Raw genomic sequence first — 16,452 nt, 5'->3', positions numbered from 1 at the left:
AGTTAAAGTAATTAATTGTAGGACTAAAAATATAATAAATTGTTATAGATATGTCCAACAACCTTTTATAAGTAGATTTTTAAAGAATACTTCCCTTTTAATAGTATAGACTAGAGATTGACATGGCTATTTTTAGTGTAAATATCTGAACCGAACAATTCCACACTCACAATAGATCAACTCAAAACCCACACATAATATTCAAATGGAATTTAATTTTAAAACAAAAAAAAAACAATACACCTAATTGGATAGCCAATGTTCATGCGTAATTGATTTTAGTAAAAAGAACTTTTTCTATGTGTTCAGATAAATTAAGTGAAATAGAAATAAATTTTTTATTTAGTAAAATAATTATATGGAGTGAAAAATTAAGTGACAATAATATATTTTTATTTTTATTAATTTAATTTAATTTAATTTATTATTTTATTTGCAAAAACATGTTTTTGAATTACGTTTTTTGGCAACATAATTTTCTACCGATTGAAACTAAAATAAAACAAACTAAATGGAATGTTTAACCATATGCAAAGCCCAGTTGTTTTACATTTTTGATTATATAATTGGTACAAAGTTAATGTTGATTAACTAATAAATAAAAATCTGCACTATTATTATTACGGTAATATAATTAATTATGTGATGTATTGTTAAGTTAATATAATTAATGAAATTGTTAAACTTAGTAAAATATGAAAAAATAATTAATGTAATTATATTAATGAAATTACTAAAATGACGATTATATTAATTAAATTACTAAAAATATATTATATTTATTATTTATAAAGATATCTATTTTTCCAAACAATATCTAAAGCTATTCAGTTTTAATAATATCGATAAATATGTTTAAGGTAAGGTTGTTAAACTAAGCTTGAAGCCCGCATGACTCGACTCAGTCACCACCGATTTTCCTTTATGTTCTCTAGACAACTTACCCCCGACGACATGACGAGATTCCTGAGATCTACGACTACAAAGCTAGAGAGAGAAGCAGAGTAAAATAGAGAGAGAATACCTGAGTCGGATGAAGAATGAGAAAAATGAGAGACGAGAGGGGTATTTATAAGGAAGGAGCAACGCATCCCCTCGAGGCATCATCAGTAGGCATAAACGGGCCTAGATGGGCCCATTAAGGCGCGTGGATGCCAACATCATCTCGCGATGCTCCGACTTCTCTAGGCAAACCGGAACCGGTTTAGACCAAGACCGACGGATACGCCCAAGACCAAAGAAAACCATCGGTTCATTCAAACCGATAAACTTCGAAGACTCAATAAGAAACAGCATGCAGCGACCAGTCACAAGAAGATGTGCAGCACATCCGAACGAAGGAATGAGCGAGATCACGAGTTCAGAACATTCATCCTTAAGACCTTACTTCCAAATTTGCTGACTCAACTACACTACTCACCAGTGAACTGGAGGGACTTACTGTTGGGTATGAGCCTGACCCTTTTGACCCACAAGATAATTGTCATGACCCATAACCATGTAAGGTAGACTCGGCTTGCTGGCTTTTAAGCCGCCGTCTCGACTCGACTCGAGACTACTTTTAGTCGATCAGATGGGCGAGCGAAAGCAATCGGCTTGACGACTCAAAGTAAAGGCCGACAGCTCGGCCCAATCAACGAAAGGCCCATTAAGTCAAGACGAGTAGGTTAACGAGCGACCGCCTATAAAAGGCGAGAGAGGGGTGTCGAGGAAGGGATCGACAAATCACCACACACTTACTTTCGGCCAAAAACTAGGGTTTAGATCTTATTCTCGCCGACTTGTATCTCCCGGCAAACTAGCTTTCGCCGGTTTACTTTTTACCGTGTCTTTCCCTTTTTGTATCACAATCAAACGATTCGTTGATCTAATAAAACGTGTTTGTCTCGATCCACCGACGAAAACCCGTTCCCTTTCTTTACTAGTTTGTCGATAGTACTCGGTTCAAACAACGGTGAGCATGTAGTTTTCTATATTTTTCTTCTTGTCCTCTGTTTATTATATTCCAGTTTATTTTTTCTATATATATTCTGACATTTAATATGTTATTCTCTTCCAGTGCAGATGAGTGGTTGGAACAAAGAACAAAGAGCGAGGGAGGCCATGAGAGCTTCAGTCTTCAAGTGTCGCTTCCTTGTCATAGTCTTGTGTCTGCTGTCTTTTTGTTCCTTCGTTGGCAACGTTACAAATCAGTGAGTTGCTCCTCCTTCCCTTTCTACTCTTTACGCTTAGCATTGCTCTATATCATTAGTTTAACATTAATATCTGCCCCCTTTTTGACCAGGGAACCATACATGGTGTTTCATGTTAATAGCGATGGAAAATATTTCATAACGCATCCGTGGAAGCTGCTCGAGATAGCAAGTTGGGATATCGCTAAGTTTGTGGTTGCTCCTTTCTGTCTGGTTGGTCTTGTATTCCAGATGTGGACTTTTTCAAATCAGACTCAAGGTCTCCAACAAGATCAAGGAAACTTAAAACCTGATGAGAAGATGGTGAAAAATCCGCCAAAAAAGAAAAAAAACAAAAAATCTTCATCAAAAAAGAAAGAGGGAAATTTGCAATACCAACATGTTGGGGAGACAGAGATTGAAGCTGATCAGGAAAATGATATCGACATTAGATATGGTGATCAGTCTATTTTCGAACCACAACCACAGTCACATCAACCTACAGAAAACTTAGAGCTCGAACTAAAGTCAATAGTGAGGGACAAAAGTAGTATAAACAATTTGACTAAATTACTGGCTGTGGGAGCTGACGGCATTGAGGTCTTTGAGGATACACGTGATCAACGTCTCGTGGCCGTGAAAAGAATCATTTACTCCGATGAAGCGCTTGCAATTGCGTATAATGAAAGGCAAAACCACTATAACACTGAAAATCATTCGAACCAAATTCTCCGGCACTATGGTCTCGATTTCACTGATTCTTACATTTATGTCTATTTACAACCCTGGATGTGCACTATAGGTGACTTGATTAGATTCTGTTCAAGCAAAGGAAGTGACACACGATATCTCACTCAGAACCAAATATGTCTTTTGGAGAAATTTATTAAAAAAAATAAGTGTTGGGAAGCCACTGGTCGTCCTTCCAGTCTCCTTGTTAGTCTGATAAAAAATATAGTTTCGGGTGTTGCCGAACTGCATCGTTCAAATATTATTCATCGAGATATAAATCTGGAAAGCTTTTTTATAATGGCTACTGAGGATGAGGATTTTATTGCAAAGCTTGGGGATTTGAGCATGGGCAAGCTTCTCGGGGACAGTGGGTACTTCGGGGAACAAAAACGGAAAGCACCGGAGCAGATACAGAGGAAGAATCAATTCGAAGGTTTGACAAACGATGTCTATTTCCTTGGATGTGTCTTTGGTTTTTCGATCTCTCAGGGTAACCATGTATTTGAAGATGTATGTGAAGATGATATCATTTTTAAACAAAAAGCAAAGAATATATTGAAAAACTTCCCCGAAGGTTACCAAATTTTCAAGAATTTGACTAGAACCCCCCATGCAAAGCGGTAATGTTATTTATTTATTCATTCGTTAATATTATTATTTTAATTGATTTCACAAATTAACCAATCTCCTTGCATATTTTCAGTATTACTGCAAAAAGAGCACCATGTTATTTATTTATTCTTTCGTTAATATTATTATTTTAATTGATTTCACAAATTAACCAATCTCCTTGATTATTTTCAGTATTACTGCAAAAAGAGCACTGGCCGAACCATTTTTTTGGACATGTGTGATGAAGGTGCACTTCTATTCGGTTGCTAGTCGTTGCTTTGTCGGTTCTAAAGAGAAGGATGTATGGAATTCACTACAAAAAAGTGCAGGAATAGTTCTGGAGAATGACAAATGTTGGGATACGAGACTAGAAGATGCTTTTAGAATCAAAATAGCCAAAGAGGGTTACAGTTGTGATCGACTTGCCGATTTGGTAAGACTTGTGAGAAATACTCTTTGGCATTACGGCGGAGAAGAGAATGAAGATGTTGAGGTTTGTATTTTTACACATATTTACTAGCTATTTTGTATTTCATAACACTTCATATTCCAAACACATAGTGTATTAACTATTTTGTACATGTATTTGATGTTTTAGCATATCGTGGGAACTTCTCAAGAATCAATACTCGAGTATTTCGATAGAAAGTTTCCGCAACTGCTGGTGCAAGTGTACTATATAGCTTTTGATCACTACCGGACACATAAGGATTTAAGAACATACTTTGAGTGACAAAGGTTGGTGATTTAATTATTTTAATCTTTTGCTGATAAATGTAATATCTCACTGTATATATATATTTTATTTTTTTTTAATTTGTTGACAGACACTCCATAACTAGGCTTTGGGAGATGACTCACGACATCTGTCATTTGGCTTCTCCATTATTGGATTAAAACTACTTATGTTTTTTTTTGCTTCAAATAATTGTCGGTTAAGTTCTCTATTGATTCGGTTCAAAGTTATCAAGTTTAAAGCCTTATGAATTTTATAAATAAATGTTAAAAGGATTTGTGAGATACATACATATTATATTGAACAATACTAAACTTAACAACTTGCATGCTTTCTTTAATGGTCATACCCCTTTTGTTGGTCTCTCACTATATCCCTTTTCTCATCTCCGAAACTGATCCAGTAAAGCGGCCTCCTATCTCACAATGGTTTGATAGGCTCTTTCAAGTTTGTTGTTGTTCAATATCAAACGCCAAACAACTACTATTTCATTTTATATAATATTCAAATAGAGGAGCTGCCAAATTGGGATAAGTCGGAAGCTAAATATAAATCCCATTTGTTCACATGGTCAATTAACCCTTTTCTTAATTATTATGTTTTGTTTGATTGACCTCAGCACCATATTGTAAGTATTATATTATCTACTTTAAGATTACAAAAGAAGATACATACGTGTGAGAGAAAAAGATGAAGCAAGTATAAGATATTATCTAATTAGGATAATATTTGTTTTCTTGAGGAAGACATAGATGGATTCGTCGTTTGTAAAGAACAACAGATATACGAGAGAGGAGAAGACTCATTGTCTCTTTAATGGTTTTTTATCTTTCCCTGTAATGGTCCTCAATGTAAGGTTACTACACTTATTTCCTCCCCCTTGCAATCTATTTGTGTTATCTGTGTAAGCTTTGTTGAAGGTGTTGTCTTTGCTGAGTAGATGATTGAAGCTTTACAAGAACGCTGTTTTGGACCTACATTTGAACTCAAGTCACATGACAAGGTGCTTGTGGTTTATATACAAGTCAAAGATGAGTGTGTGTATACTTGTCTTCTCAAGCTTGTTGTTTGTGTGTGTTTTCTTTTTTCTGATTGTCACACAGTACTCTCTCTGAGATATGGGATCCGTTTATGAGACCAGAAGGTGGTGGAAGTGCAGAATGCAGATGATGTTGTATCTAGACTTGCTACTGCTATGGAATCCATGGAAGTTGAATATCAAGGCTGTGCAATTCTGGTGGTGAGTCATGGAGATCCTCTTCAGATGTTACATAACATTCTCCATTCAGCTAAGCAACACAGAGGAGGTTTTCGTTTTAGCAGTGAGGTTTCAGATGAGCAGAGTTGCTTCCGTCTTGTCTCAGCACCGCAAGTTTGCTTTGCAACACGTAGCTTGATCTTTGGCATTAGTTAGAAAGACATTTGTGTACCTCGTGGTCTACTTAATGGATGAAAACATGTTCTCAGAACACACCCAAACCCATTGTCTTTGTGCAACTAAACCTCTTGGTCTCTTTGCTCGAGTCTGATTCAAGTTTTACCTAGACGATGATCAAGAATGGGTTCTCTTGATCTTGATATGTATTGGTGCATGCATAACTAAGAGCTATCAGTTTAGTGTTAAATCCTACCTTTTACTATCTATTTTTTTCACACACACAAAGGTAAAAAAATAAAAAATCATAATAGCTTCAAAGAAAGGGATTAAAAGAAGGCAACAAATAATAATACATTTTAGATCAAACAAGTCGTTAGCATTCTGATAAGTCTCTTTTAAGAGAGGACTTGTATACACACTCCTCAACATCAGCGAGAAACCACTAATTATGCTATTGGCAAGATATATAGAGTAAGTGCGGCTCCAATGCCTCCTCCAGCGGCAGCTGCAGCTGCTATAATCATAGCGGTTAAGGGTGCTATTCCGGGCCCGCCACGGGAGAGTCTCCTCGAGATCAGTTTACACGACTTGTCAGCTTCTTTGTAAAGAGAAAGATTGGCTACTCCTTCAGTGATGGCTTTTTCGTTCTACAGACAAAATAAAAAAGTCAGAGATGATAATATATTAGCTTAGAAGAGTCTAAGGGAGGTATTAATACCTTTATCCTGAAGCTATTCATAGTTCGATTGACAGTGAGAGTATCACTCGGTGATGATGATGATAGTTTGAAGGAATGATCCTCCCACTCGTCTACAAGCTTTTTGAGAAGAGCAACGCTAGCTTCAAGATTCTCCTTGTAGAGAACATCCCACTGCTTAAAGCAATCAACGTTTTGTGTCAAGACACTGATGGCGATTGCTGTCGCTTCACTGGCTAGAGCAGGATTTCCTGTAACACAAGCAAAGGGTGGTAAATTCAAATAGAACCACCAAATCAAGAGAGAGCGAGAGAGAGAGAGAGGGTTTCGTTTGTTACCAATACCTTGTCCACCAGCTAATTTCAAAGAAAAAGTGAATATCTGTTTCACTGCGGTTCCTGGTGCAAGGGCTACTTCCCTCAACACCGGATAAATTGCCTCAAACCTCTCTGTTGCCTCCTCTACTCTAGCAGGGAATGTATGCCGCACCAACATCTCAAAAGAACAAGGTGGAATCAGCCGCTCTCCATCCTTCTTAACAGCTCCATTTACAAGTATGGTCCGAGCCTCTGGATTCGACAAAATCCTCCTGATTAAAAGAAAAACAAGAGATCAGATTGTTGTTACATACAGCAGAAGAGGGAGGGAGGGAGCAAACTAAAACCGGACTCACTTCTCAACAAATTGCAAGATGAGATCCACTAACTCAGGGCTGTAGGACTTGTTATTACCGACTAGTGGTAACAAGTTACGCGCCCATGAAGACAAGCCAGTTGGTAAATCATCTTGGAAGGCCTGTCAGTTGAAAAGCTTTAACAAAAGACACTCTTTGGTACACAAAAATAAAATAAAATATCACAGTAACCTGAGCCATCATCCAAACGATAAGCGGAAGCTTGTCCTCGCCTTGATACTTAGGTCTCACCCTCAGCATCGGCAAAAGACAAGTAAAAGAATCAGGTTTACCACGCAACACCATGGCTAATTCAACCAATGTCGCCACCTAATGGTTACCAAGATAATGGGAGTAAGGACCAACAAAGGTAACTGAATACACCAATCACACAAAAATTACCTCATATTGGGTAAAACGTTGTTCTTCACCTTTGGCATGTGCTGCCCAATCAGTGAGAAGTCGATCAAGTGCCCACCTAACGAACTTCCAGTGTTCATCAGTTGGAAGTTTGTTGATCCAATCCACTGGTGCTTCGTAGACAGATTTAGGAATATAAGATAATGGAACCTGTTAAAAAAGTAAAAGATTCAGCTTCAAGAATCTAACAACCTATAACTTATGTTTTTTTTTTTTTTTAAAAAGAGGTAAACTCACAAAGGACAAAGGAGATTTCTTTAACATGTTAAACCATGGTAATGACGAAACTTGGGAAAATACTTTCTCAAGGTAACAGTTTAACCTCCATAAGTCAAGCTCCGGCACACCCTGTTAACGCAACAAACAAAAGACCAAATTCAATTTATTTTTTTTTGGTGGGAATAAACAGAAGCATATTCACTTACCTTTTGTTTGTCCACGAAAGCCGCAAAATGTGAGGGGAGGATCTTTTTGGCAGCTTCGGACAAAGACACTATCGCCTCCTTTTCAGTTTCCTCCCATTCATCTTCCACAGACAAAGCCGCCTCTGCTGCACCAACACCTTTCGATTTATCTTCCATATCCTGTTAACAGAAACAAGGAAAAGAAATTGAAATTGGATTATCATCGATGAACGAATAAATCTACAGGGAATTCAAAAAGTTAACGAGGGAGGGTTTGATTCATTATGATCAAATCGAGTTCACTTACCTCAACGCCGCCTGAGGGAACGATCTTTGCCTTCACCTTCGAATTCGATTTGATCATGATAACCACTAGGTTTTCTTTTTGTTTTTTTTTTTTCCAGAGAGAGACGTTTTTTTCTTAGCTCTATTATCTGAGGCGGTTGCAAATCAATAAATGTTAATTTTTCCTTTTCCTTGAAGACCTTCGAACCCATATTTTTTCTCCACGATCCTTTCCCTTCCACTCTTGATCCTGCCTCATCCACGTGTCTAGATCCTGATGAAGGTAAATCTAACTTTTAGGTGGCTATACTAAATAGTAGTTTCCATAGATCCTTGAAAGCGTTAATTTCCTTATTGCTACTATTTACTATAGTAAATCATAGTTTCCATAGATTTTACAAAATCAATTTCTCAAAAAAACTTAGTTGAAAAAAAAATCCTCTATATATTAATTGATAATAATTTAAAAAGTTGTATCATATATTTTGTAATAATTACAAAAGAGATTTTGATGATGTGTCGCTTAATTATGATGTCAATTTGGCTTACGTGTCAGCATAAGAATCAATTCAATAATTTACAGATCTAAAATTCAATTGCAAAAAAATATTATATTAATACAAAATATAAGAATCATGTATTTTTTTCTTAAATAAAAGTTATGGTACCTAATATGATTAACATATATATAACAATTAATGATTATGAATAATAACAATTTTTATATTTTTTTTCATTTTTGTCGGTTTAACCAACGACATATATTTACTTGGATTGGTCGTTGGTTTTTCCATCACCAAGGGTCTAGATGTGTTTGAACATGATGCAGCATCACAACTGTTCAAAAGCAATCACTATTGATTAATCTCTTGTATAACAATTTGATTATTTTAATCTTGTTTGCACGTTTGTAATGTTCTACGGATGACAAATGTAATAGGATTAATCTGTGAAGTGACCAAATTTTCATTAGAAAAAAATGTAGTATTGATTTGACATGATTAAGTCCATAACAATTTTCACAAGTTTTGTGCAGTATTATCCTTTCTTTTTTTTATGTTACCAATGGCCCACAAGTTATTCCCAATGACATATACTTTCTTGGATTGGTTTTTGCTTTTTTTTTTATCACTAAGGAGCTAGAGGTCTTTGAACAAGATGGGAGATACAACCCAACAGCAAAGGCAATTCTTGAAAGTCTTCATGAATCTCATCAATTCTTCAAGAATTGCATTAGAACTCTCTCGGACTTGCGGTAATGTTATTATGTTACCGTTGACATAGAGAGAAGTGATGTAGTCGACGATTTAGAACATACGAACAAGATAAAAACTGCACTGTCGAAAACAGATTAAACATAATGTTAACTCAGGTGTGGTCCAATGTTAAACATACGAACAAAATAACATAATGACTTTGTTATTAATCAAATTTCATAATTAAAATCACCAATCCAAGTTTCTTGAATCTTGTGTGGTCCAATGTACTAGGCAAGTCCAAGTGTGCTAGCTTGTTATATTGTATCTAACTAGGCAAATATTGAGATATTAAGTTAATTCAGGTGTAAATTATTTAACTTGAACCCCATAACAAGCAAACGCAAAATATAGACATAATATCTCAGATGATGGTGAATAGAGGCAGTGGGATTACACTATTCATCTTTATAATCTGAGACTTCGTCTACATAAGCTAATTATAACTAAAACTTGTGGAATCCAAACTCACTTTCTATTTGTTTGTTGTATTGTATCATGAAAATATTAGTTGAGATTCTCCACAGGCACCATATGCACTCCAATGATGTTAACTGTTATGGAGACACTATTTAAGTCGTTTGTATGGCAGTAGAATTTAATTGTTACAATACTTAACTACAATTCATTATACTATTAACATTTGTATGCAAATAACAACGATGGGAACATGATTGGATCCTAACTGTAAATTTAAATCAATTCAACCATCAGTTATCATGAGAGTAACTAAAGAGATGATATAAGCAGCTAGCTATAACATTCCCCTTACGTTAAACCGAAACAAATATTCATTTGAAAAAATTGACTATTATTGGAACATGAATTTTAATGGAATTTGATGATTTCAATAGTTAAGAAGATTTTACAAGTAAACTAGATTTGACAAATTTTATCCAATATTCTTATATAGATTTTCATTACTTATATATAGAATTCTATTGATTGTTATTAACTTTTAAGGTAATAAATTAATGGTATAATAGGAGAAAAGAAAAAAGAATCATTTCAATTATTAAAAAGACAAAATGTCATTGTACCTTTTAATATATAGATAGATAAATAAAAGTTATTTTTTATAATTTTAAAATATATGGTTTTAAATTTGAACTTTTTGTATAAAAGCTTTCGATTTTTTTTTCAAATTGTTTTTTTTTAATTCTTTTAGAATTTCGAAAATACTTTTTAAAACTATTTTAATTTTTTTTTACTTTTATTAAAATTTTAATATTTGTTTTCTACTTTTATGTTAAAATTGTGATTTGTTTTATTTCATTGTTCAATTTTGTGTGTTTTTGTATGCGAGTGTATTTTATTGCATAGATTTCAAAAATCTTATGGGTATAGATAATATTCTCAAAGTTTAGTCTTATGAGTAAAAACAAAGAGAATTTATAGTCCAATAACAATAGATTTTAATTGAATCTTAAAATCAATGAAAACTAAACTTTTCCAATAACAAAAGATTTTGAGTGAAATTTAAAAGTCATCATCCCAATAACAATGGATTCTAATTAAATTTTTAAAATCCATAAACCAATAACAATGAAATCTCAAAATTTAATAACTCCTCTTGAATTCTTCTACCAATAACCCCTCCTAAAGTTCCAAAATTAAAATTAAATAAAAACAATAAAATTGAGATATTCCACAATCCTAGGAATCACTCTTGATTTTCAAAGAACCATGAAACCGATAAATAGAAGCGCAATCAGCTTAACGGTGGTGAACATCTCTCCAGCAGCCGCTCCTCCGAAGTCATGGTCAACGGGGTACAAGTCTCCCGGTGGAGGGGGAGGTGGCGGCGGCGGCGAAAAGTAGACCTCCTGCTTTGGTGGCGGTGGGCAGTAGGACATTTTTGGAGGCGGTGGTGAAGAAGGAGGTGGCGGAGATGGTGGAGGCGGCGAGGGACAAGAAGGAGGAGGAGGAGACGGTGGAGGCGGTGGATTTTGGATACAAGGTGTGCACTTAATGGGATCCTCGTTGAGCTTTTCGACTGGAGAACGTGCGGCATCAATCATAACCAGGGATGCAAGAAACACAACGGCCATGAGGAATGAGGCCGTGAGATCCATCAAACGCAATATCTCTGGCATGTCCTAAGAGAGTTTTTGGACTTGGACTTGGACGTGTGAAAATAAAAATGATCAAATTATGGAATGTATTTATTGACTCGACGTGTGTTTTAATACCATAACATAATACGAACATTCTTAATACGGATCTAACTAATAAATGAATATATTGTCCTAATGACGTTGAAGATCTTGAAAATATTTGTAATTCAATGACAGTTCACTGCATGGGGTTACAATTAATTCAATGACATTTCATATGATAGTGTCCGTAATATTTTTATTTGGGCCTAATTGGGCAATTTCATACAATGGGCTTAGAATTACATGTGAACAGCAAAAAATCTAAAGAGCGACTAATCTTACCACTTACCCAGACAAAACAAGTTGTTTGACTTGTTGAGTTTTTAGTTATTGTTCTGTCTCGTTGGTTGTCGTTTCAAGTGACGTCTTTGACATCTCCACCGTCGACGCCACCAGAAACGCCGTTCGTTTACGGGTAAGCCTTCGATGATCCTCTCTCTCTCTAGTTTTCTCCTTAGAGCATTCTTCTTATTTTGATGCGTTACACTCTTTAATCTAATCTTACATCGTTATTGTGTGTAGTGTCTCACTGCATCGATCGGTTGAGATCATTTATCTTCGGCGGCTATGTCGTGGTCGAAGGCATGTAGAGGAACTCGAATTTCGTCATATTTAGAGAATCTTCATCGAACATCGTTGCATTCAACGAGGTAAAATGGATCCTCCCCTCCTGAGATTGCAGATTAACTGTTCGTTAATATTCCTCAATGAAAGTTCAACCCTAGCTGTAAGATTCTGATTTTGAATAAAGAATTAATCTTCTTATTGTAGGAGCGTGCCTCTTGTTCCTTGGCCTCGTTATGGCAATCAGTATAATCTCCAAAGCAAGAGAGGGATTTGGGGAAGCTCATCTTCGTTTTTCCCTTTGAATTCTCATTCCGCTGCTGCTAAATCGATGTTGCTTAGTGGTGCACATCGCCAGTATTCAACTCAGTCAATAACAGAAACCAAATCAAAGAAAATGCTTTATTACCTAACTGCTGTAGTCTTTGGCATGGTGGGGCTAACGTACGCCGCTGTGCCATTGTATAGAACGTTCTGCCAAGCTACTGGTTATGGAGGTACTGTTCAACGCAAAGAGGTATATGCATATTTAAATAACCATTTGTTTTATGCGCATTCCTTTCACTTATCACCTCCGAGATTTCAATTCTTGGTATGGTCTTGGATTAGTACAGACTGTTGAGGAGAAGATTGCTAGGCATTCAGAATCTGGCACCGTCACCGAAAGGTGTTTATTACCTCTCGTCTTGTTATTTTTATAATAATTTTGTTGATGATGAAATTAGTAGAGCTTACTATACTCTTTATCATGTTTTGTCTCGGAAACAGGGAGATTGTGGTGCAGTTCAATGCTGATGTTGCAGATGGGATGCAGTGGAAGTTCACTCCAACTCAAAGAGAGGTTTGTTTAGACGACTTTCCAAGTCAGGAAGAGTGTTGTGACTTGTTAAAGTGTGTGTTTTAAAGCGTTTTAGTTTTGGTATGTTGTTAAAGGTGAGAGTAAAGCCAGGAGAAAGCGCTCTGGCCTTTTACACTGCTGAAAACAAAAGTTCAGCTCCAATAACCGGAGTCTCGACGTACAATGTCACTCCCATGAAGGTTTAGCCTCGGTGGTGAATGACTATCAACTTCTCTTATGACATCTTTTTAATTGATTCTCGAACTATTGTTGGTTTTTTCAGGCGGGAGTTTATTTCAACAAGATACAGTGTTTTTGCTTTGAGGAGCAGCGACTTCTTCCCGGAGAACAGATCGACATGCCGGTTGGTGGCTTACCCTTTCCTTCTTGTTTCAGTTTAGTACTCCTTAATTAAGTCCCATTCGTTTAACTTTGGTTTGCAGGTCTTCTTCTATATTGATCCGGAGTTTGAGACTGATCCAAGAATGGACGGAATCAACAATCTGATATTGTCTTACACTTTCTTCAAAGTGTCCGAGGAAAATACTTCAGATTCGGTCGACAATAAAAGCTCTGTTCCAGTTCAAGAAACCAAGTAAAAAGTGTCTGTCTATTTTTTCTAGAGAGAAACTCTCAAATCTTTGTAGAATTTTATGAAGGCATCTTTGTTATGCTGTTAGTTATGTGCTTCAGTTATGTCTAAGAAACATAGAAATATTATAAGCGCGAAGAGCTTAATAACTTGAAACAGAAGATTCGTTAAATAATATCAGAACTTTGTTACATTCTCTCAGCATTTTTCAGGAGCCAGTCGAGTCCTTCATGTAAACCGTCACCACTTAGTGCACATGAGCTCTGAACATGCCTAACAAGCAGCACAAATTATCAGAAAAAATCAATCTTAATTGCAGGATTATAGGCTTGACAAGGTCGTTCATATCTCATTTTACCAGTTTCTTTGCCAGGTTTTTTGACGAAGAGAAGCGAGATCAAGTTCGTTACTGATCTCATATGCAGTCATAGCACCGGGAACCTCATGCTTGTTTGCATAAACAAGAACAGCAACATTGTCCGGTACATTCCCCTGTATCTGAATCTAGGGAATCAAATGTTTGGCGTTATACACAACTTGCTAGATGTTTAAAAGAGACATGGTTTGTTACCTCATCCATCACCATGTGAAGGAAACTCTTTGCCTCTTCCATTCGCTCTCTGTCTTTGGTATCGACCACGTACACAAACCCTGATACTTGTTGAAAGTAATGTTTCCATAACGGTATCATCTGCACCAAAGCCATCATGAGGTATGAATATTATATGTTTTTGTTTTTAAGCTGGTGTGAAAAGAAAACGACTTAACATACCTTATACCGATATTGCCCGCCCATTTCAACGAAACAGAAGCTCGAGTTCTTGTATTTAAAGCTTTCCATGTCTAATCCTAGAAGCATTGATCCCTTCTTTGTTTGAATAGTTTATATGAAAACAATGATGTGAAAAAAAAGTACGATGTGCTTTTGCTTTTACTTACCAACGGTGGGGATGTTTGTGGAAAGCACTTCACCGGTTTTGAGTTTGTGGAGTATAGATGATTTTCCAGTACCGGGGAGGCCGAAAAACACTATTCTCGGTTCGGTTTCTTGGAATATACCAGCAAATGGCTTCCCCAGTGTTGTCCCCATCTTCTTGAATCAACAACGATCAAATTCTTCAACTACGTTGACTTTAGAGACCCGGAAAACAACAACAAAAGGAGATGAATCTGAGGATTGGGCTTTAGAGAAAAAATAGCTTTGAGATTGTGAGAGAGAGAACCAACCTTGTTGTCTCTTCTTGAATTTCAAAGTCAACTAGTTCAAAGCTTGGGCATTAAGATTTAGGATTGTGTGTAGTCCGTTTCAGGATCTGAGAGATCACAACTAAAGTCAACCAGTTGACTTGGTGCAATCAGTTTCAAGACTTTCTCCTTTGTTTATCAATAAAGTTGCCAATAGACAGAGAATGTGTGTTCATGTTCAGGAGACTATAGTTTCTAACAATGTTCTAAAAATAGGCATATGCAGCAAATTCGATCTAAGTTAAACTATTTTCTTAATGATTTTTTATAAAATCGGTGTAAGTTCAAAAAATTGGTTTAGACGGCCACATAATCACTAATTCCTTATAAGGTAAATACCGTCTAGCGATTTACTGAGACCAATGTTCCAGCTTAGTATGATCGGACACACTTTCGAGTTAAACTGAAATATTTATAAGTCAAGTCCCAAATCCTAAGTGAAAGTGAGAAACTAAAAGAAAAGAACAGAAAAAATAGATTAATATACTACAACGCAAGATTAAGATCTAAACCCTTCTCTTCTTGTCCCTCCTTCTTTGCTTCTTCATCTTCCTCTTCTTTCAACTTGATATCATCTTCCTTGCGATCAGCAACAACCATCACTGGCTTCAAATCCATACGACACTCAGAGAAATCTTCCGGAAGAAACGCCGGGACCACAACGCATGATCTCTCTCCGCCGTTCCATTTCTTCCTCGCCTCGCCAGAGTTCCCAGTGAACTCTTCACGTCTTCGTTTTCGTGCTTCTTGATACGTTTTGATAAGCTTAAAGAACGTATCAATCTTCCTCTCTTCTTCCTCTTCCTCTTCCTCTTCCTCTTCTCTTTCTCTCTTGTCGATCATGTTGACCTCCTTGATCTCCACATTTTGGTCCTTCTCGTTCTTCATGGTCTTAAGGGCACTAGAGGGGCAATCGTGTAGATTAAGTTGTTTGGGATACATTTACAAAGTGAAAATGAGTTTGGAAACTTGACTGAGTGAGATGGGTTAATATTCCTATATTTGTCTGTTTAAAGGAAGAATTAGACGTGACGAAACTTCTTAGCAAAATGACAAAAACAACCTGTCTTCAGCTCCTTTTAGTCTTTCTTAACTTTTATTCTAGCTTTATTCTTTAACAATACTATATTTAAAACAAGAAATACTCCAAAAAATAATTTGTATGTAATAAACTTGGACTTTGGTACTTTTGGTCAAAAAAAAAGCTTTGATATTTATATTTTTAATTTCCCAAAAGAAAAACAATTCAAACACTTTGAAAACGTTTTTGGAAGAAAAAATCGACAAAGAGGGGTACAAAGGTAAAAGAATGCGGAGATACCAACGTTTCGATTGCGTCAGATGATGATCTTTGTGGATAAAACGACATGAAGCAGTTATGAGATTACGTCATCGTAGTGACGTATTCTTGACACATTATAATTGGTACTCATCATCTCAACACCTTGACTTGAAACTTGATGCGTTTACTTTACTCATGGTAGGTCGCGACAGAAAAAAAGATCCAGTGGATCGATCCTACATTATTCTCTTTTCTGAACCGTTAGATCAATTTTCCTGGAAACTTTTTTTGAATGTATGATATAGTGACTAGTATTGTATAATAAAAAAACTCATAAAAAACTCGTCATACTAACATCCGTTCGAAATGATGAGATTGTATAAAGATTTTTCGAATCAAATTATAAGT

The 16,452-nt window shown here is 36.1% G+C and overlaps 6 protein-coding genes across 7 annotated transcripts; 2 read left to right on the top strand and 4 right to left on the bottom strand.

Annotated features, from left to right (window-relative positions):
* Positions 1-1,154: 1,154 nt before the first annotated feature.
* LOC125578662 (serine/threonine-protein kinase/endoribonuclease IRE1b-like) lies at positions 1,155-5,831 on the top strand. Its single transcript, XM_048742014.1, has one exon. The coding sequence runs from the start codon at positions 2,043-2,045 to the stop codon at positions 3,525-3,527; it is 1,485 nt and encodes a 494-aa protein (XP_048597971.1). The 5' UTR covers positions 1,155-2,042; the 3' UTR covers positions 3,528-5,831.
* A 106-nt stretch (positions 5,832-5,937) lies between these two features.
* LOC106352639 (transmembrane protein 214) lies at positions 5,938-8,328 on the bottom strand. Its single transcript, XM_013792266.3, has 9 exons — positions 8,131-8,328; positions 7,845-8,003; positions 7,657-7,767; positions 7,402-7,569; positions 7,192-7,329; positions 7,000-7,121; positions 6,671-6,915; positions 6,348-6,577; positions 5,938-6,276 (listed from the first exon to the last, which is right to left on the bottom strand). Exons 1-9 carry the CDS (start codon positions 8,185-8,187, stop codon positions 6,076-6,078), a joined length of 1,431 nt encoding a protein of 476 aa, XP_013647720.1. The 5' UTR covers positions 8,188-8,328; the 3' UTR covers positions 5,938-6,075.
* A 2,327-nt stretch (positions 8,329-10,655) lies between these two features.
* On the bottom strand, positions 10,656-11,554 carry LOC106369272 (leucine-rich repeat extensin-like protein 3). The gene has a single exon (XM_013809406.3). It carries the CDS (start codon positions 11,458-11,460, stop codon positions 11,041-11,043), a length of 420 nt encoding a protein of 139 aa, XP_013664860.1. The 5' UTR covers positions 11,461-11,554; the 3' UTR covers positions 10,656-11,040.
* A 246-nt stretch (positions 11,555-11,800) lies between these two features.
* Positions 11,801-13,710, top strand: LOC106352648 (cytochrome c oxidase assembly protein COX11, mitochondrial). Its single transcript, XM_013792277.3, has 8 exons — positions 11,801-11,938; positions 12,046-12,173; positions 12,295-12,604; positions 12,702-12,754; positions 12,856-12,928; positions 13,021-13,125; positions 13,209-13,289; positions 13,369-13,710. Exons 2-8 carry the CDS (start codon positions 12,091-12,093, stop codon positions 13,522-13,524), a joined length of 861 nt encoding a protein of 286 aa, XP_013647731.2. The 5' UTR covers positions 11,801-11,938; positions 12,046-12,090; the 3' UTR covers positions 13,525-13,710.
* Positions 13,566-15,058, bottom strand: LOC106352657 (ADP-ribosylation factor 1). Of its 2 annotated transcripts, none has more exons than XM_048742016.1 (5): positions 14,457-15,058; positions 14,290-14,366; positions 14,089-14,208; positions 13,876-14,015; positions 13,566-13,790 (listed from the first exon to the last, which is right to left on the bottom strand). In XM_048742016.1, exons 1-5 carry the CDS (start codon positions 14,605-14,607, stop codon positions 13,706-13,708), a joined length of 573 nt encoding a protein of 190 aa, XP_048597973.1. In that variant the 5' UTR covers positions 14,608-15,058; the 3' UTR covers positions 13,566-13,705. The 2 variants fall into 2 exon arrangements, with proteins under 2 accessions (XP_048597973.1, XP_048597972.1); XM_048742015.1 differs by having other exon boundaries at positions 13,738-14,015; positions 14,457-14,648; positions 14,745-15,053.
* A 31-nt stretch (positions 15,059-15,089) lies between these two features.
* On the bottom strand, positions 15,090-15,755 carry LOC106381887 (protein NIM1-INTERACTING 1). The gene has a single exon (XM_013821832.3). The coding sequence runs from the start codon at positions 15,702-15,704 to the stop codon at positions 15,249-15,251; it is 456 nt and encodes a 151-aa protein (XP_013677286.2). The 5' UTR covers positions 15,705-15,755; the 3' UTR covers positions 15,090-15,248.
* Positions 15,756-16,452: the final 697 nt, after the last annotated feature.

The sequence above is a fragment of the Brassica napus genome, chromosome A9, assembly GCF_020379485.1.
Source record: "Brassica napus cultivar Da-Ae chromosome A9, Da-Ae, whole genome shotgun sequence".
Lineage (NCBI taxonomy): Eukaryota > Viridiplantae > Streptophyta > Magnoliopsida > Brassicales > Brassicaceae > Brassica > Brassica napus.
This window is presented reverse-complemented; position numbering and strand designations above follow the sequence as displayed.